Source organism: Castor canadensis, chromosome 12 (assembly GCF_047511655.1).
Source record: "Castor canadensis chromosome 12, mCasCan1.hap1v2, whole genome shotgun sequence".
Lineage (NCBI taxonomy): Eukaryota > Metazoa > Chordata > Mammalia > Rodentia > Castoridae > Castor > Castor canadensis.
In genome coordinates, this window is record NC_133397.1 from 92,189,220 (window position 1) to 92,204,803 (window position 15,584).

At 36.8% G+C, this 15,584-nt stretch overlaps 2 protein-coding genes across 2 annotated transcripts in view; one reads left to right on the forward strand and one right to left on the reverse strand.

The window, feature by feature from the left end:
• LOC141414736 (uncharacterized) overlaps positions 1 to 15,584 on the forward strand; it is a 151,471-nt gene that overhangs the window by 25,317 nt on the left and 110,570 nt on the right. The window contains exon 4 of the mRNA XM_074049038.1: positions 3,547 to 3,668. The gene's annotated coding sequence lies outside the window, so the exon portion shown is untranslated. The remainder of the gene's footprint in view (positions 1 to 3,546; positions 3,669 to 15,584) is intronic.
• Positions 1,844 to 4,554, reverse strand: LOC109679332 (high affinity choline transporter 1-like). The gene is given in 4 exon segments (XM_020154568.2): positions 1,844 to 2,181; positions 2,184 to 2,559; positions 3,534 to 3,751; positions 4,395 to 4,554. Coding segments are annotated over 4 exon segments (1,002 nt in total). The 3' UTR covers positions 1,844 to 1,933.

Sequence of the window (15,584 nt, forward strand, 5' to 3'; positions counted from 1 at the left end):
ATTTAGGTATACAAGATGTTCAGTAAAGGTTTTGAATGCAATATCATATTCATCATCAATTTTTTAACAAAGCTCTGAAAATATAGGACATTATTATAACATGCAAAATTAATTACACATTTAAGAAATTACCCTAGAAATTTATGTTTTGTAATAAAGGAGATACATTATTTGATGCTTTGAGATAATTCCAAGCAAAACCTATGAAAAGGAATTCTAGAGTCAGGAACACAACTTTTATACTTAACGCTGAAAATTGAGTTAACCCTTTGTTTATGAATTGTAAATAAGAAATGTTTTGGGGAAAGTGCTTTCACTTCTGCAATTCAGAATGGCTTCCTCTATTGGAAAAAATGCCCAGGTAATTCTTCATCTCATCAGTTTGGTCTGATTTTGTTGATACAGGTCCAGCGGTTTCTAGAATGTGTGACTGGTGTGGAAATATTTAAAATTTTAGAATGGTTACAACCCATTACATATGTATATATACTAATACATACAGTTTTTAACTCCAGAAAAGGAGCAAAACAACACTTAATGACTGACCTCATGAAAGCTATGCATACATCAAGTGTTAAAATTCATTGCTTCTTCTCTTTAGGACTTATTTTTACTTTCTGCCGCACATTAAAATTCAAGATATACTTTTCATGGTGGTGATTTGTCCAGTTCCTGAAACTAGCTGATGTGAGAAAGTGCCATTGAGTAGATCCCTTACCACTGTATCTTCCCATTTACAGACTATCCAAACCTGACTGGGGTTTTACTATGAGGAGGTACTTTGGGAACTGGTATTAATAAATATTGAATGAAATACATTTTAGTTTAGCAATTTGTCTCTCACTGATCATAATTGCTGCAGGGTAGCTAGCTACCTCTCTTTTCTTGTGGCTCACTTTCACTCCCAATACTGATTTAGATAGTAAGTAAGGCAAGACATTACATCTTTTACCATGTGGCAAAACTTTCTATTCTTCAGCTGAAGACAAAAACCTGTTCTTCCTATCCAGTTTTGTGTAATGCCCTTCTTGATTTATTGTTGTAAGTTCTCCTGATGATCTTTCTGGGTTCCACATACCCTTATTTTAAGCCTGTGGTAGTGACTGGTATGCTCAGAGCCCAGTGTTCTTTTTCCAAAATGGTCTCTATTGTCCTAGCAGTTCACACACACACACACACACACACACACACACACACACACACACACAAATCGCCACTATGCAGTATTTTTGTGTTTCTTTTGTTTATGATCAGAATAATATAGGTCTTTACTAAAAGAGACAGATTGTGGGGCTGGGATAGAGTGCTTGCCCAGCACATGCAAGGATTTGGGTTACATCCCCAGCACCACACACAAAAAACAAACCAAAACAAAGCCTGATTGCACATTCAGCAAGTGCTATACTTCACATCATGAAAGAAGGGGTTAATCAAGAAAAATCAGCTGGCTAACTCAGTGCACTGCTCATTGGAGCAGCTGTGACTTAGTCTCTAGGCCAACATTAGACAGGCTCACGTACTAGCCAACAAGTGTGATCAAGACCATCCAATCTCCTTTTTTTCAGGCTCTTTCATTTGCACTTCCTGCTTTCACAATAAAGACAATGCTGTTTGGTCATGTGTTCTTAAATTGGGGCTTTACTAATTTTTATAGACCTAACAAAACTATGCAGCATAGAAATCAAAATGACTATGGATGAGAAATAATGTTACTTTCATAGCTGCTTCCTTCTTGCCTGGCGTGTGTTTTATCTAATTGCATGTGATTTTTTTCCTGAATTTCTCCTCTAGCACTTACTTTTACTGTCTACGGGATTTTTGTTCTCCTGAATGTTGGTTATGTTTTAATGTGTGTTTTATATGCTGCAATCCATCTTTACAAGATTACCCTACTATAGTGCTGTTTGGGAAAGCAGTATTTTGTTTAGATGGGTCACTGTAAATTATCCTCAGTCCCAGACCCTTCTGGACTGGAATCGATGTCAAGGAGGGCCTCTTTATTGGTGAAAGTTGAGCTGAGAGCTATGCTCTGTTGTGGCTTCACAGGTGCAAGTTCATCTAACTTAATATTTTCATTTCTGACAAGAATTGTGTTATCCATGTTTTCTTCACTGTGCCTTGCGACAACAGCATCAAATGTATCTAATTTTGGTGGCAAGGTTCCACTTTTAAATAGATACTCAGGTAAGAGACACAAATGTTGGTTAGGAATGAGGTAACCATGGAGAATGTTTTAAATGGAAATCTCTGGTTATATATACCACTCTTATCAGAGTAATAACCTGGGTAGAAGATCAAGGGCTGCAGGTACAGGTATGGCTCTCTGCCAGTTATCCTCAGGAAAAGCCCAGAAATGTAGCCTGCCACAGCCCCATACGTGTTGGTCCCCTTGATGAAGAGGACACAGAGCAGCTGTGGGAAAATGATGATGTAGACGAGGTCAGAGCTGCGGTACCAAAGCCCATACACGGTCTTCGTCAGCAAGGCCATGGCTGTGGCAGAAGCTCCAAACACAAACACTGTAACTCTCATGACCCAGAGAATTTCTTTGTCTGATGCCTGGAAGAAACACATTCAGGGTCAGCACGGCACTTGGCGTGTTGGCTTATTTAGGCAAAGAACAGCATAGGTTTCTATGCTTGAAAACTGGTGTGAAGAAGTCGCCTGGGTTAAATGGCTCAGTCTTAAGGGCCAACCCAACATAACATACATGCTGCCCTCTTTAAGGCAGATCACCTTCTAGGGCCTTATAAAGGCTTTTCCAGAACATTCTCTTGGTAAAAACGAACAGTGGGGCCATTTTGCTAACCATGAGCTAGGAAAAAAACCTAGCAAGAAGCCAAGCATTAGTCAGGGAAGAAAGGCTTTAGAGAGACCTCAGAAGCTACCTATCCTATGGCCACTTGATTTAGGAGGAAAATCAAATTGAGTGGGTATCTTATGACAAAGGTAGACTGGAGTTCAAAGGAAGAGCACTCCAGATGTCACACAAATATGCGTGAAAACTTACACCCTGCTTTCACAGAGCTCACCCGACTTCTGGGATATTTAATCAGAATAGACGATTTCTTGGGAAATAGTTATATTGATTTGTTCCTTTTAGTATTAACAAGATGATAACATGTATTGATAATATCCATTACAGCATAAATAAATTAAATTTGTATTTTTAATCAAATCAGGGTGAGATTTTAATATAGACTATTAAAACATATATCCAGATTGAGCATTCCTTGCTTGAGACCAGAAGTGTTTTGGATTTCAGGGTTATTTTTTTACTTTGAATACTACATATCATAATGAGATTCTCTTGGTGATAGGACCTAAGTCTAAAAAATAAATAAATTTTTTAATATATACCTTATACACATGGCCCCAGAGTAATTTTATACAGTATTTTAAATAATTTTGTGCATAAAACAAAGTTTCACATTTTTAAATTATGGAGCTCAACCTGTAATTCAGTGTGCAAAATAAACACAACGATAATGGCAACAACAATAATAAATGACAAATTAAAAAATTGCTCTTACATTTTGTCTGAAGGAAAGCTGGTAGATGTTCCGAGCAAATATTGAACTTGCTGACAGGATGGAAGAGTCAGCTGAGGACATGACAGCTGCAGAAACTGCACCAAGACCAAAGAAGGAAATGTACACAGGACAGAGGTGCTGTAGAACAACTGGGAGGATCATGTCTGCTTCTTCATTGTCCTTGGGGTCTGGAAACCCATATCCAGTCTGGTTCCAGTCTGTTGAGTAAAAACAAAGCCATACCAACAACTGAGTGTCATGCACTTTATCTATCTTGGAGCATACTCTTTACCAGATAGTTTTGAAACATCTCAGGATCACACTGTTAGTCTACTTAGGAGCAGTCTATGTGTTGGTCATATGGAAATATCTGACATGTGCTGGCTTCTAGGGGTGCCAGTGACTGTCAGTTTCCAACATTTGCCAGAGCTTGCTGTTGAGATATATGCTCTTTTTCTGCAGTGATGGTAGGGCATTACATAGAACCACAAGAAAATAAATGCTCTTAGACTGGTCATAGAATTTCTTTTCAACTACTTGGAGCTAAAAGGACACCCGTAGTCTCTTTCTTGCAGCCTAATTACCCGTGTGCATGGAAAGAGACTACATTGCAGCTCTTCTCACTGGTCCTCTTCCTATCTATAAACTTGGTTTGGGAGCTGCCTCACAAATGTGATCAATTGAGAAATCAAAAATGTGGAGATCACTAAAGTATAACAAAATTTGCTGAATTCTATAACAGAGGCATAGATGGAACTATGAATGAAGAAGAATTAACTCCCTGGGTAAGAGAAGTAGAGAGAGCAGCTGGTGGCTGTTGAAAAGCTAACTGTCACTATGATGAAGATGTAAGAGATTTACCTGTTGATGCTCCAATAGCCCTAATGAGTACAGAAGGCACAGCTATCACCAGGCACCCAAAAGCCGCCAGAAAGGACAGAACCTGAGCATAGGTAGCTGAGGATGAGGAGAGGACCCTTTGGAAATAGGCTTGCCATGGGATTCCACCCAGAATCTGCATTAGAAGCCCAGGGATTCAGAGTGAATTGGAGGCAATTAACATCTTGTACGTTTTCTTTTTAAAGAGTTTTATAACTCTTTAGAATGGTCATAAGTAGGGCTGTGAAGTATAGGCAATTTTAAAGGCTACAAGTTACAACTGCAATGATTATTTGCTGTGATCTAATGGCTTTATATCTGCGTCCTCTATTCTGTTCCACTGGTCTTCATGTCTGTTTTTGTGCCAGTACTATGCTGTTTTTATTGTTATTGCTTTGTAATATAGTTTGAAGTCAGGTATTGTGATACCTCCAGCATTGTTCTTTTGGCTGAGTATTGCCTTGGCTATTCATGGCCTCTTGTGTTTCCATATAAATTTAACGACAGATTTTTCAATCTCTTTAATGAATGTCTTTGGAATTTTGAGGGGAATTGCATTAAACATGTAGATTACTTTTGGGAGTATAGACATTTTTACTATGTTGATTCTACCACTCCATGAGCATGGGAGATCTCTCCACTTTCTATAGTCTTCCTCAATCTCTTTCTTCAGAAGTGTATAGTTTTCCTTGTAGAGGTCGTTCACATCTTTTGTTAGGTTTACACCTAGGTATTTGATTTTTTTTGAGGCTATTGTAAATGGAATTGTTTTCATATATTCTTTTTCGGTTTGTTCATTATTAGTGTATAGAAATGCTAATGATTTTTCTATGTTGATTTTATATCCTGCTACCTTGCTGTAGCTATGGATGGTGTCTAGGAGCTTCTGAGTAGAGTTTTTTGGGTCTTTAAGGTATAGGATCAGGTCGTCTGCAAATAGGGATATTTTGACAGTTTCCTTACCTATTTGTATTCCTTTTATTCCTTCTCCTTGCCTAATTGCTCTGGCTACAAATTCCAGTACTATGGTGAATAGAAGTGCAGATAGTGGGCAACCTTGTCTAGTTCCTGATTTTAGAGGGAATGGTTTCAGTTTTTCTCTGTTAAGTATAATGCTGGCTGTAGGTTTGTCATATATAGCTTTTATAATGTTGAGGTACTTTCCTTCTATTCCTAGTTTTCTTAGAGGTTTTATCATGAAATGGTGTTGGATCTTATCAAAGGCTTTTTCTGCATCTATTGAGATGATCAAGTGGTTTTTGTCTTTGCTTCTGTTAATGTGGTTTATTACGTTTATTGATTTTCATATGTTGAACCACCCCTGCATTCCTGGGATGAAGCCTACTTGGTCGTGGTGAATGATCTTTTGATGTGCTGTTGAATTTGGTTTGTCATTATTTTGTTGAGGATTTTTGCATCAATGTTCATGAAGGAGATTGGCCTATAGTTATCCTTTTGGGAGATGTCTTTGCGTGGTTTTGTGATAAGTGTAATAGTGGCTTCATAAAATGTGTTAGACAGTTTCCCTTCAATTTCTATTTCGTGGACCAGTTTAAGGAGGGTTGGTATCAGTTCTTCATTAAAGGTCTGATTAGAATTCAGCAGAGAATCCATTGATTTGTGATTTTTCAGTCTTTTTAATATATGCACTCATGGCTATAAACTTTCCTCTGAGGACTACCTTTGCTGTGTTCCATAGGTTCCGGTAGGTGGTGTTTTCATTGTCATTGATTTCCAGGAACTTTTTAATTTCCTGTTTTATTTCATCAATGACCCATTGTTCATTAAGTAATGAGTTATTCAGTTTCCAGCTGTTTGCATGTTTTTTGTCTTTACTTTTGTTGTTGAGTTCTAGTTTTATTGCACTGTGATCAGATAGTATGCACGGTATAATTTCTGTTTTCTTATATATGCTGAAGTTTGCTTTGTGCCCTAGGATATGATCTATTTTGGAGAAGGTTCCATGGGCTGCTGAGAAGAATGTATATTGTGTAGAAGTTGAATGAAATGTTCCGTACACATCAAGTAGGTCCATTTGATCTATTGTATATTTTAGATCTTGGATTTCTTTATTGATTTTTTGTTTTTATGACCTATGTATTGATGATAATGGGGTTTTAAAATCTCCCACAACCACTGTGTTGGAGTTAATATATGATTTTAGGTCCTTCAGGGTATGTTTGATGAAATTTGGTGCGTTGACATTTGGTACACATAGGTTGATAACTGTTATTTCCTTTTGGTCTATTTCCCCTTTTATTAGTATGGAATGTCCTTCTTTATCTCATTTGTTCAATGTAGGTTTGAAGTCTACTTTGACAGAGATAAGTATTGCTACTCCTGCCTGTTTTGGGGGGGCCATTGGCTTCGTAAGTCTTCTTCCAGACTTTCATCCTAAGGCTATGGTTATTTCTGTCGGTGAGATGGGTCTCCTGTAAGCACCAAATTGTTGGATGTTCCTTTTTATCCATTTTGTCAAGCGGTGCATTTTGATGGGTGAATTAAGTCCATTAACATTAAGTGTTAGTTCTGATAGGTATGTGATGATTCCTGTCATTTAGTTGTCTTAGTTGTTTGAAAGTTTGATTGTGTGTACCTAAGTTGAGGTTACTCTCTACTTTCTTTTTGTTTTCCTGTAGTTTGATGCTGCCTGTCCTTTCATGGTTATGTTGGGTTTCACATTCTGTGTGCAGAATCCCTTGAAGAATCTTTTGTTGTGGTGGCTTTGTGATCACATATTGTTGTAGTTTCTGATTATCATGGAAGACTTTTATTGCACCATCTATTTTGAATGATAGTTTTGCTGGGTAGAGTATCCTTGGATTGAAGTTATTTTCATTCACTGCCTGGAAGATCTTACCCCACGTTCTTCTTGCTTTTAATGTTTCTGTTGAGAAGTTTGCTGTGATTTTGATGGGTTTACCTTTGTATGTTATTTGTTTTTTCTCTCTTACAGCCTTCAGTATTCTTCCTCAGGTCTCTATTTGTTGTTTTAATTATAATATGCCGTGGCGTAGATCTATTTTGGTCTGGTCTGTTTGGTGTTCTGGAGGCCTCTTGCATCTTTATGGGAACAGATTTCTCTAGATTTGGGAAATTTTCTGTTATTATTTTGTTGAATATATTATGCCTTCCCTTTGCTTTCACCTGTTCTTCTCCGAAGCGCATGATTCTCAGGTTTGGTCTTTTGATGGATTCAGTGAGTTCTTGTATTTTCTTGTCACAGGTTTTGAGTTGTTTAACTAATAGTTCTTCAGTTTTTCCTTTAATTTCCATTTCATCTTGGAGTTCTGAGATTCTGTCTTTTGTTTGTTCTATTCTGCTGGATTGGCCTTCCATTTTGTTTTGCAATTGTGTTTCATTCTTTTTTCTGAGGTTTTCAATATCCTGAGTCGTTTCCTCTTTACTGTTGTCTATTTTTGTCCTGAGCTCATTTATCTCTTTATTAATTGTGTTCTTTGTTTCACGTTGGTGTTTATACAGTGCTTCTATGGTTTCTTTTATTTCTTCTGTGTTGTTTTAAATTCTCTATTTTTGTTGTCTTGGAATTTCTTGAGTGTCTCCTGTACATTTTGGTTGACCCTATCCAGTATCATCTCTATAAAATTCTCATTGATTACCTGTAGTATTTCTTCTTTTTGATTATTCTTGTGGGCTTCATTTGGTTCGTTGGCATAGTTTATCTTTATTTTGTTGGAGTCTGGATCTGAGTAGCTATTTTCTTCATTTCCCTCTGGTTCCTGTACTAACCTAACTTTGTGCTGTGGGGAAACTGGTTTCCCTGTTTTTTCTGTCTTCCCATCATTGCCCTTGATGTTGTTACTGTCCCTGTACTGTGTGCAATTAAGTATTTTCTAGGCTGTAATAAGAACAATGGTAATATTTAGAATGGAAGGGTGAGAGGAGATGGAATGCAAAGAACTTAAAGAAAAAGGGAAAAAGAAATAAACAAGTATAAAAAAACAAAAGAAACAAACAAACACAAAGTTTCAAAGATATAAACACTTTGATAGTGTACTAATCAACAGTAAGCTGAACAGCCATTAGAGAGACAGAGACAGGATTGAAAAAAATAAAATAAAAAATAAATGAAATAAATAAAAACCTCCAAGTTCAAATGCAGTAAAGTTTCAGTCTTAATAATTTTGGTGTTCGTTCCTCAGCCTCCATTCCTGGAGATGGTGTCTCAGAAGTAGTTCTGTCATTGTCTCATCAAAGGGGGGAAAACAAACAGAAAAACAACACAAAACAAAAAAAAAAACCACCACAAATTGTCCCAAGTTCAAATGCAATATCGTTTCAGTGTCTGGAGACAGTTTTGTGAATGGCTATCTGATGCTGTGGCTTACCTCCCCACTGCTGTCAGCCTGCTGTTGCTGGAGGCTTTATTTATGCAAATCTTAGGTGTGAGCGTAACACTCACTTAGCTTTGTTGACTTAGAGTTCTCCTGGGTGTGACTGCCACTGCTGCAACCTTTCTCCTTTCCAAGCACACTGAGGTAGGTGACACTGCACCAGCTTTCTCAGGCCTGCATGTTTATTTACACTTCTCATGGGAAGTGGGTCTTCCCCCCTCTCCTGTGGAGTTTTCCTCCCAGTGCCACTTTTACAAGCTTTCCCACTCCTGGTTGCTGTGCGTGTGCAGCCGCTCCTGCCTTCTCCATCCGGCTTGTTGTGAGGGATTTCCCCTCCCCCCCTTTTTGGTGCTCAGGATGCCCCGCTCTCTTTGCTACATGTCTTTTTTGTTGTTATTGCTTATCTGTTTTTTTTCTTTTTTCCCTTAGGGGGGATCAGTTTGTCCAGGGGGCTATTCTGATCTGGCCCAGGGTTGTCTGTGGGAGTACCACGTGCCGCTAAGCTCACCTTGTGATCTGCGTCATCCCAAGACATCTGGGAACTGCCCTCTGGTGGCGGCACTAGAGCCCTCCTGGTTTCTCCATTCATGTGAAGTGGAGTTGCTATGCACAGGCTAGAGGTGTGGAGGAGTCAAAGTTTTGCCTCTTCTCGGTGGCTTTTCCTGTAAGGTGTATCTCCAGCGTCTCTCCAAGATTTTACTTTAGGAGGCACTCTTTTTGCTTCCTCCCTCTTCCTGCCATCTTCTTCAATCTCAGTGAGTCTTTTATACCCAGTGGTAAACAGGGTGAAGGAGCTCTTCTCATGGAGGGGTGTGACATTACAACAAGAGGAATGTGTGTTCTTGCTTTTCTGAATGTAAACAAGTTAGGAAAACAGCTGTTTTGCATTTTCCTCTTCTGTGGCCATGGCTGTGACAATCTCAACCTGCAGAAACATCTTAGGGACAGCAGCTGCTCTGCATCTTATTCTCACCTTATTCTGTGGCTTGGGCTGTGCTGAACTCAGCCTACAGAACATTGGGTACACCAGTGCTAATGTCCTCACAGGCTTCTCATAATCAGCTCTCCATAGTCTACCAAGAAGATCAGTGAACTGAGATAAAATAATTTGCTTCAGAATGTAATAAAGCACAAAGAAAGCAATAAAACATATCTCTCTCTACATATATATGTGTATACATATATAAATAGATATGTATATACATGCATACAAACACATAATATATGTTAACGTACTCACCTCCCATCACCTTCTTTTCTCCTCATTAGGATGAATCTCAGTGTTGTTCTTTTTTGTGGTACTGGGTTTTAAACTCAGGGTCTCATGCTTGGTAGCCAGTAGCCCAGTGCTCTATCACTTGGACTGCTAACTGGACATATACATATATATATATAAAGATATGTTTTTAGATAGGCTTATTGTCTGTTCATTGCTCGCTTTGTTTTCTCTCCCTTCCCTAGAGTCTTCATAGACTGTAGTGGCTTGTGTTATTCACTAGGTATAGTTATTTCTATACTATAGAATGAGTGTAAAGCAAAGAGAAACAAGTAATTTTCTATTTTACTTGCTTTTGTTTCTGATGATCATTAGGTTTTATTATGTTTATGCTAAAATTATAGAATATTTTCTTTCTATTAAATAATGATCAAGAAGTCATTTATGATGCATGCAGATGGTTAATGGCAGGTCTTGAAGGTTAGGTGACTGGTACAAATCCATGTATTTGTCTTGGGGTGTGGTTTCTCTGCTACTAATTCTTTTAGATGTTGAGACTACATGGATTTAAATTCTGATGCTGACTCTAGCTTTGGGATCTTTGGCAGGTTAAAAAAGTTATATCACTGAGAGTTATGAGAATTAAAGGTTATATGCATAAATTAGCATATGATATCTTTACCAAATGGTAATTATTAATTATGCTATGTTTCCACTTACATTTTTTCTTTGTAAAATTGCATAACATGTAGTTTTATTTTGAAGATCCTGTCATCAGAAATAATACAAGAGCTTTTTAATTTATATTGTACTTCTAAAAGTAATTTGAATTTCCTTACAGTAAAGATATCTGTAGACTAAGAGAAAGAAAGCAAAAGACGTTTTAGGAGAGTAAAATGGAAACTGGAGATTAAAAAATAGTTACAGAATTTTGATCATTAAATTAGTTTTAATTTCCTAGCAGCCAAAGGCAAAAATGATAATGTAATGGTTTATATCATTCTGAGTGTCTAGTAAAAGAAAGCATACTAGTTTGTTGGCATGTATTTCTTCCCAAATTTCATAATAAGAGAAATTATTTCTTTACAAAGGGACACTGTCAATGTAATAGATGATGTAAGTCGTTCATAGTTTAGATGTCTAAAGAGATAAATGGTACTGCTGCCTGGTACCATATTCTTAAGTTGCTTCCATTTTAAAGAGTTTTTTTTGTATGTTTTATTTCATCTTTTGTCTTGCATAAAAATTACATTAATGTAATATGTAGTAGAATATTTATAGTTTACAGAAAAGTGTTGGAGAGCAGAGAAATTGATATTCTTAATTTTGAAAAGAAATATTGCAGAAGGCCTTACTTAGGAGGTAAAATTTAAGTTGATCCTTGAAGAATTACTATGGTTTTGAGAGAGAGTAAAAAGTATGTGGGCCTGTGTTTTTGAGTGTATCTCTAAATACTTTTGCCAATGCAGAAAGAAAAGCAACCCAATGTGAGAGAGATAATGGACACAGCAAGAAACATGGCAGAGGGTGAATTTAGGAAGATTGGATGATGTTAGAGTTTATAGAACCATGAGTGGTATTATGGAATTTGGTCTTTCTTTAGAAAAGTCAGAAATTTTTTTGGTGAATCTAGGATAATCTGTGTTTTGTTAAGAGAAATTGATGAATTGGGTAAAATATTTGGGCTGGCAGAATGGCTCAAGTGGTAGAGCAACTGACTAGCAAGACTGAGACCCTGAGTTCAAACCCCAGTATTTCCAAAATCAAAGATTTATCTAATTCTCATGTGAAATTTTCTACAGTTAATTAAATATTTTAATATGTTTTTTATTTTCTTCCCATCCCCATTTTTATAGGCTTATGTTTCATTATGATGAGTTAGGTTACTGTAATAGCTTACTAGTACTTCATTTCTGTTCTAATTTGTTTCACTGTGTATTTAAAAATTCTTTAATTGACTTTCTAATTTTTTTTGTGGTGGTACTGAGGCTTGAACTCAGGCCCTCATACTTGCTAGGCAGGAATTCTACCACTTGAGTCACTTTGCTAGCTACAATCCTGCTTTTTAAGTGAACAAATTGTTTTGCATTTTCATTTTTTTTTTTGGCAGCCCTTTTGTAATCTCACCTTGTCCCTCTGCTTTCCGTTTTCCACCTGTTCTCTGCTTTGTTTGTTCAGCCCTTTTACTATATTTCATGCTGTATATCTCTTTTACTCTACTAAAGGGCACTTTGTATTTACAAGTGAATGATAACATCTTCCCCAGCCTTCCAATTTCAGTGAAGATCTCACCTTCTTTACAAAGATGTATTAAATTAGTCTGTCCTTTTATTCTTTTCTATTTATAATCTGTTGGATAATGCCATCTGTTTACCAAGGGCTTCTACTTTAGTAGTTTTATATATTGTTTCCTTTATCCTGCTAGATAATTAGCTTCTAAAACATCATGATAATAGAAATACATGGTGAGCCAGAAATGATTTTAAGTATTCTAGTAGCCACATTAAAAAAGTAAAAAGGAGAGATGAAAATAATTTTAGTATATTTTATTAAATTTGATATATCAGTTATTTTGGGGCAGTGGATTCTTTGCCAGTTATCTGATTTAAGATAGGTAACTAGAGAAGTATTCTGTAATTACAACCATAATTACACTCATCCTCTTATCCTTACCATCACTCTTTTAAAAAATTTAAACATTTTTATTAGTGTATATTTGTTGTACCAATAGGGTTTCATTGTGACATTTCCATTTACTTACTATGTACCTTGGTTAGATTCACCTCTGTATCATTCTCCCTCATTTCCTTCCCCCTTCTTAAAAAATTACAACCTGAATTGTTCTATTTTATACACAAGTATATAAAGTACATTGACTGTATTCATTCTTAACACTCTATATTCACCTGCCCATTAGTAGCCACCACAAACAGGACCTGTTTTGCATTTCTGTCCTTCATTTTAAAAAATGTATGTTAATGTTCAAAAGGGGTTTCACTGTGGTATTTCACACATGCATATATCATATTTTGATCAGATTAACTCCCTTTCTCTTTCTGTCACCCTACCCTGTATTATTCAACAGTCTTCAGTGAGTTCAGTTGTATCATCATCTTATATGCAGTGTGTTCTGATATTATTTACTCTATCATTCTCTCTTCTTCTCTCCCCTCCCCCAATCCACTGAAACAGTCCCACCATTACAAACATATTTATATACATATATAAATACATATATATATGCATATATATATTTATACAATCGTGTATGTATTTATGTGTATGTGTATCTTTTTGTGTTTAGCTTTCACATATGAGTGAAAATATGCAACCTTTGTCCTTCTGAACCTGGTTACTTGACTTAAAACAGTGGTCTCCAGTTCCATCCATTTACCTGTACACAGCATAATTTCCTTCTTCTTTAAGGGTAAATAATACTCCACTGCCTATATATTCAAGAAATTCTCAATCTGTTTATAATAGCCTTTCATCTGTTTGATCTTGTCTGCTGATATTTAATTTGTTGAGGTTTTCTTTTCTAAGAATCCTATATGTTTTCCCCCATAATTTATATTTCCTTACTGAATTTCTCATCAGTGTTGCTGACTTTCTTGTCTAGTTCTTGAATTGATTTCCTGACTGCATTTACCTATTTGAATCCTGTTTGAGGTCGCTGATTATTTTTAACAGTAGGCTTCTGCATCCTCTGACATTTGACTCAATTCATTATCTTTTGAATTTAGTTGTTGAGCTGGGAAGTATTTAAATTTCTTTTTTTCATATTTAAATTTCAATGCTGTGATTTCTTTTTTTATTTTACCATTTTACATTTGCTGACATGTATAGACATTGTTTCAGCCACTTCCCCTCCCCTCCCCTGCCCTCCGTTGCAGACCCTGTTCAGCCCTCTTGTATCCGATTTTGTTGAAGAGAAAACATGAGAGATAATAAGAAAGACATAGCCTTTTTGCTTGTTTGAGATTCAGATAGCTATACAGAGAAAATCCTAGCATTGTTTCCATGTATATGTATATTGCAACCAACACTGGTTCATCTGTACCAGACCTCTTCACTACTTCTTAATCCCCTTCCCACATTGGCCTCATGTTGTGATTTCTGCATCTGTTGGGATCTGTTTCTTTGCTACTTCCTAGCATATGTGGGAAAACCTGCTGAGTATTGAGGTCAACAGTTCAACAGTAAACCAAATATTTGAATAAATGAGAAACAATTGGTTCCCTTATCTGCCTCCCCAAGAAAGCTGTATAGGAACAAAACTCTGGTTCCTAAAGGATGACCTGTGAACTTAGCACTGGTTGATCAAATAAGAATCAGAAATTGAGTAATATAAGAAATGGGGGTGGGGAAAAGGTGGAAGTAGGAAATAGGGGTATGGAGAAAATATCATTGAAAATTTGATGGTAGTATGGGTATTTTCACTGTGTTACTTCTGCCAACGTATGAACAAGAGTGGGCTCTCCAGCTCCTAGAGTATTCGATAATTTCTTTCTTCAGTGTTTTATATTTTTTGTTGTAGAAGTCTTTAACATCTTTGGTTAAGTTTATGTGTAGGAGGCTTTTATTTTTGGCTACTGTTATGAATAAGATTGTTTCCTGACTCATTTTTCAGTGTGTTTGTTATTGGTGCATAGAAAAGCTACTGATGTTTATCAGTTGATTTTGTGTCATGGAACTTTGCTGATAGTCTTTTTCAGATCTGAATCCTATGGATGAGGCTTGTAGGGTTTTTCAGTATAAAAATAGGGACATTTTGACTTCTTCCTATCCTTTTTGCATCCATTTTATTTCTTTCTCTTGTCTTATTGCTCTGGCTAGTATTTCAAGCATTGTACTTTGTAAGAGTGGTGAGAGTGGACACCCTTGTCTCATTCCTGATTTTACAGCAAATGCTTTTAGTTTTTCTCCATTCAGTGTGATGTTAGTTTATTGTATGTAGCTTTCATTATGTTGAGTAATCCTTCCATTCCCACTTTCTTGCAAGTGCTTATCATGAAGGCATAATGAATTTGTTAAAGGCTGTTTTTTCTGGATCTGTTGAGATGATCATCTGCTTTTCGTGATTGATTTTATTTATGTGCTCTATTGTATTGAACCATCTTTGCATTCATCAAATGAAACCAAATTGATCACTGTGTATATTGTTTTTAACATGTAGAATTTCTTTGCATGCATTTTATTAGGTATGTCTGCATCTGTTCATTAAGCAAGTTGTTTTTTCTCTCCTCTCCTCTCCTCTCCCCTCCCCTCCCCTCCTCTCCTCTCCCCTCCCCTCCCCTCTCCCCTCCCCTCCTCTCTCCTCTCCCCTCCCCTGCCCTCCCCCTCCTCTCTCCTCTCCCCTCCCCTGCCCTCCCCTCCCCTTCCCTCTCCTCCTTTTCCTTCTCCCCTCCTCTCCTCGTCCTTGTCCTTGATACCTGTTTTGGTGTTGGGGGTCATACTTGCTTCAGAAACACTGATATTAGTTTCTTTAAATGCCTTATAGAGTTTAGCAGTGAATTTGTTAAGTCCTGGACTTTTCTATTTTAGGAGAATCTTTATTACTGTTTCACTCTCATTGCTTATTGCAGATTTATATATAAATAT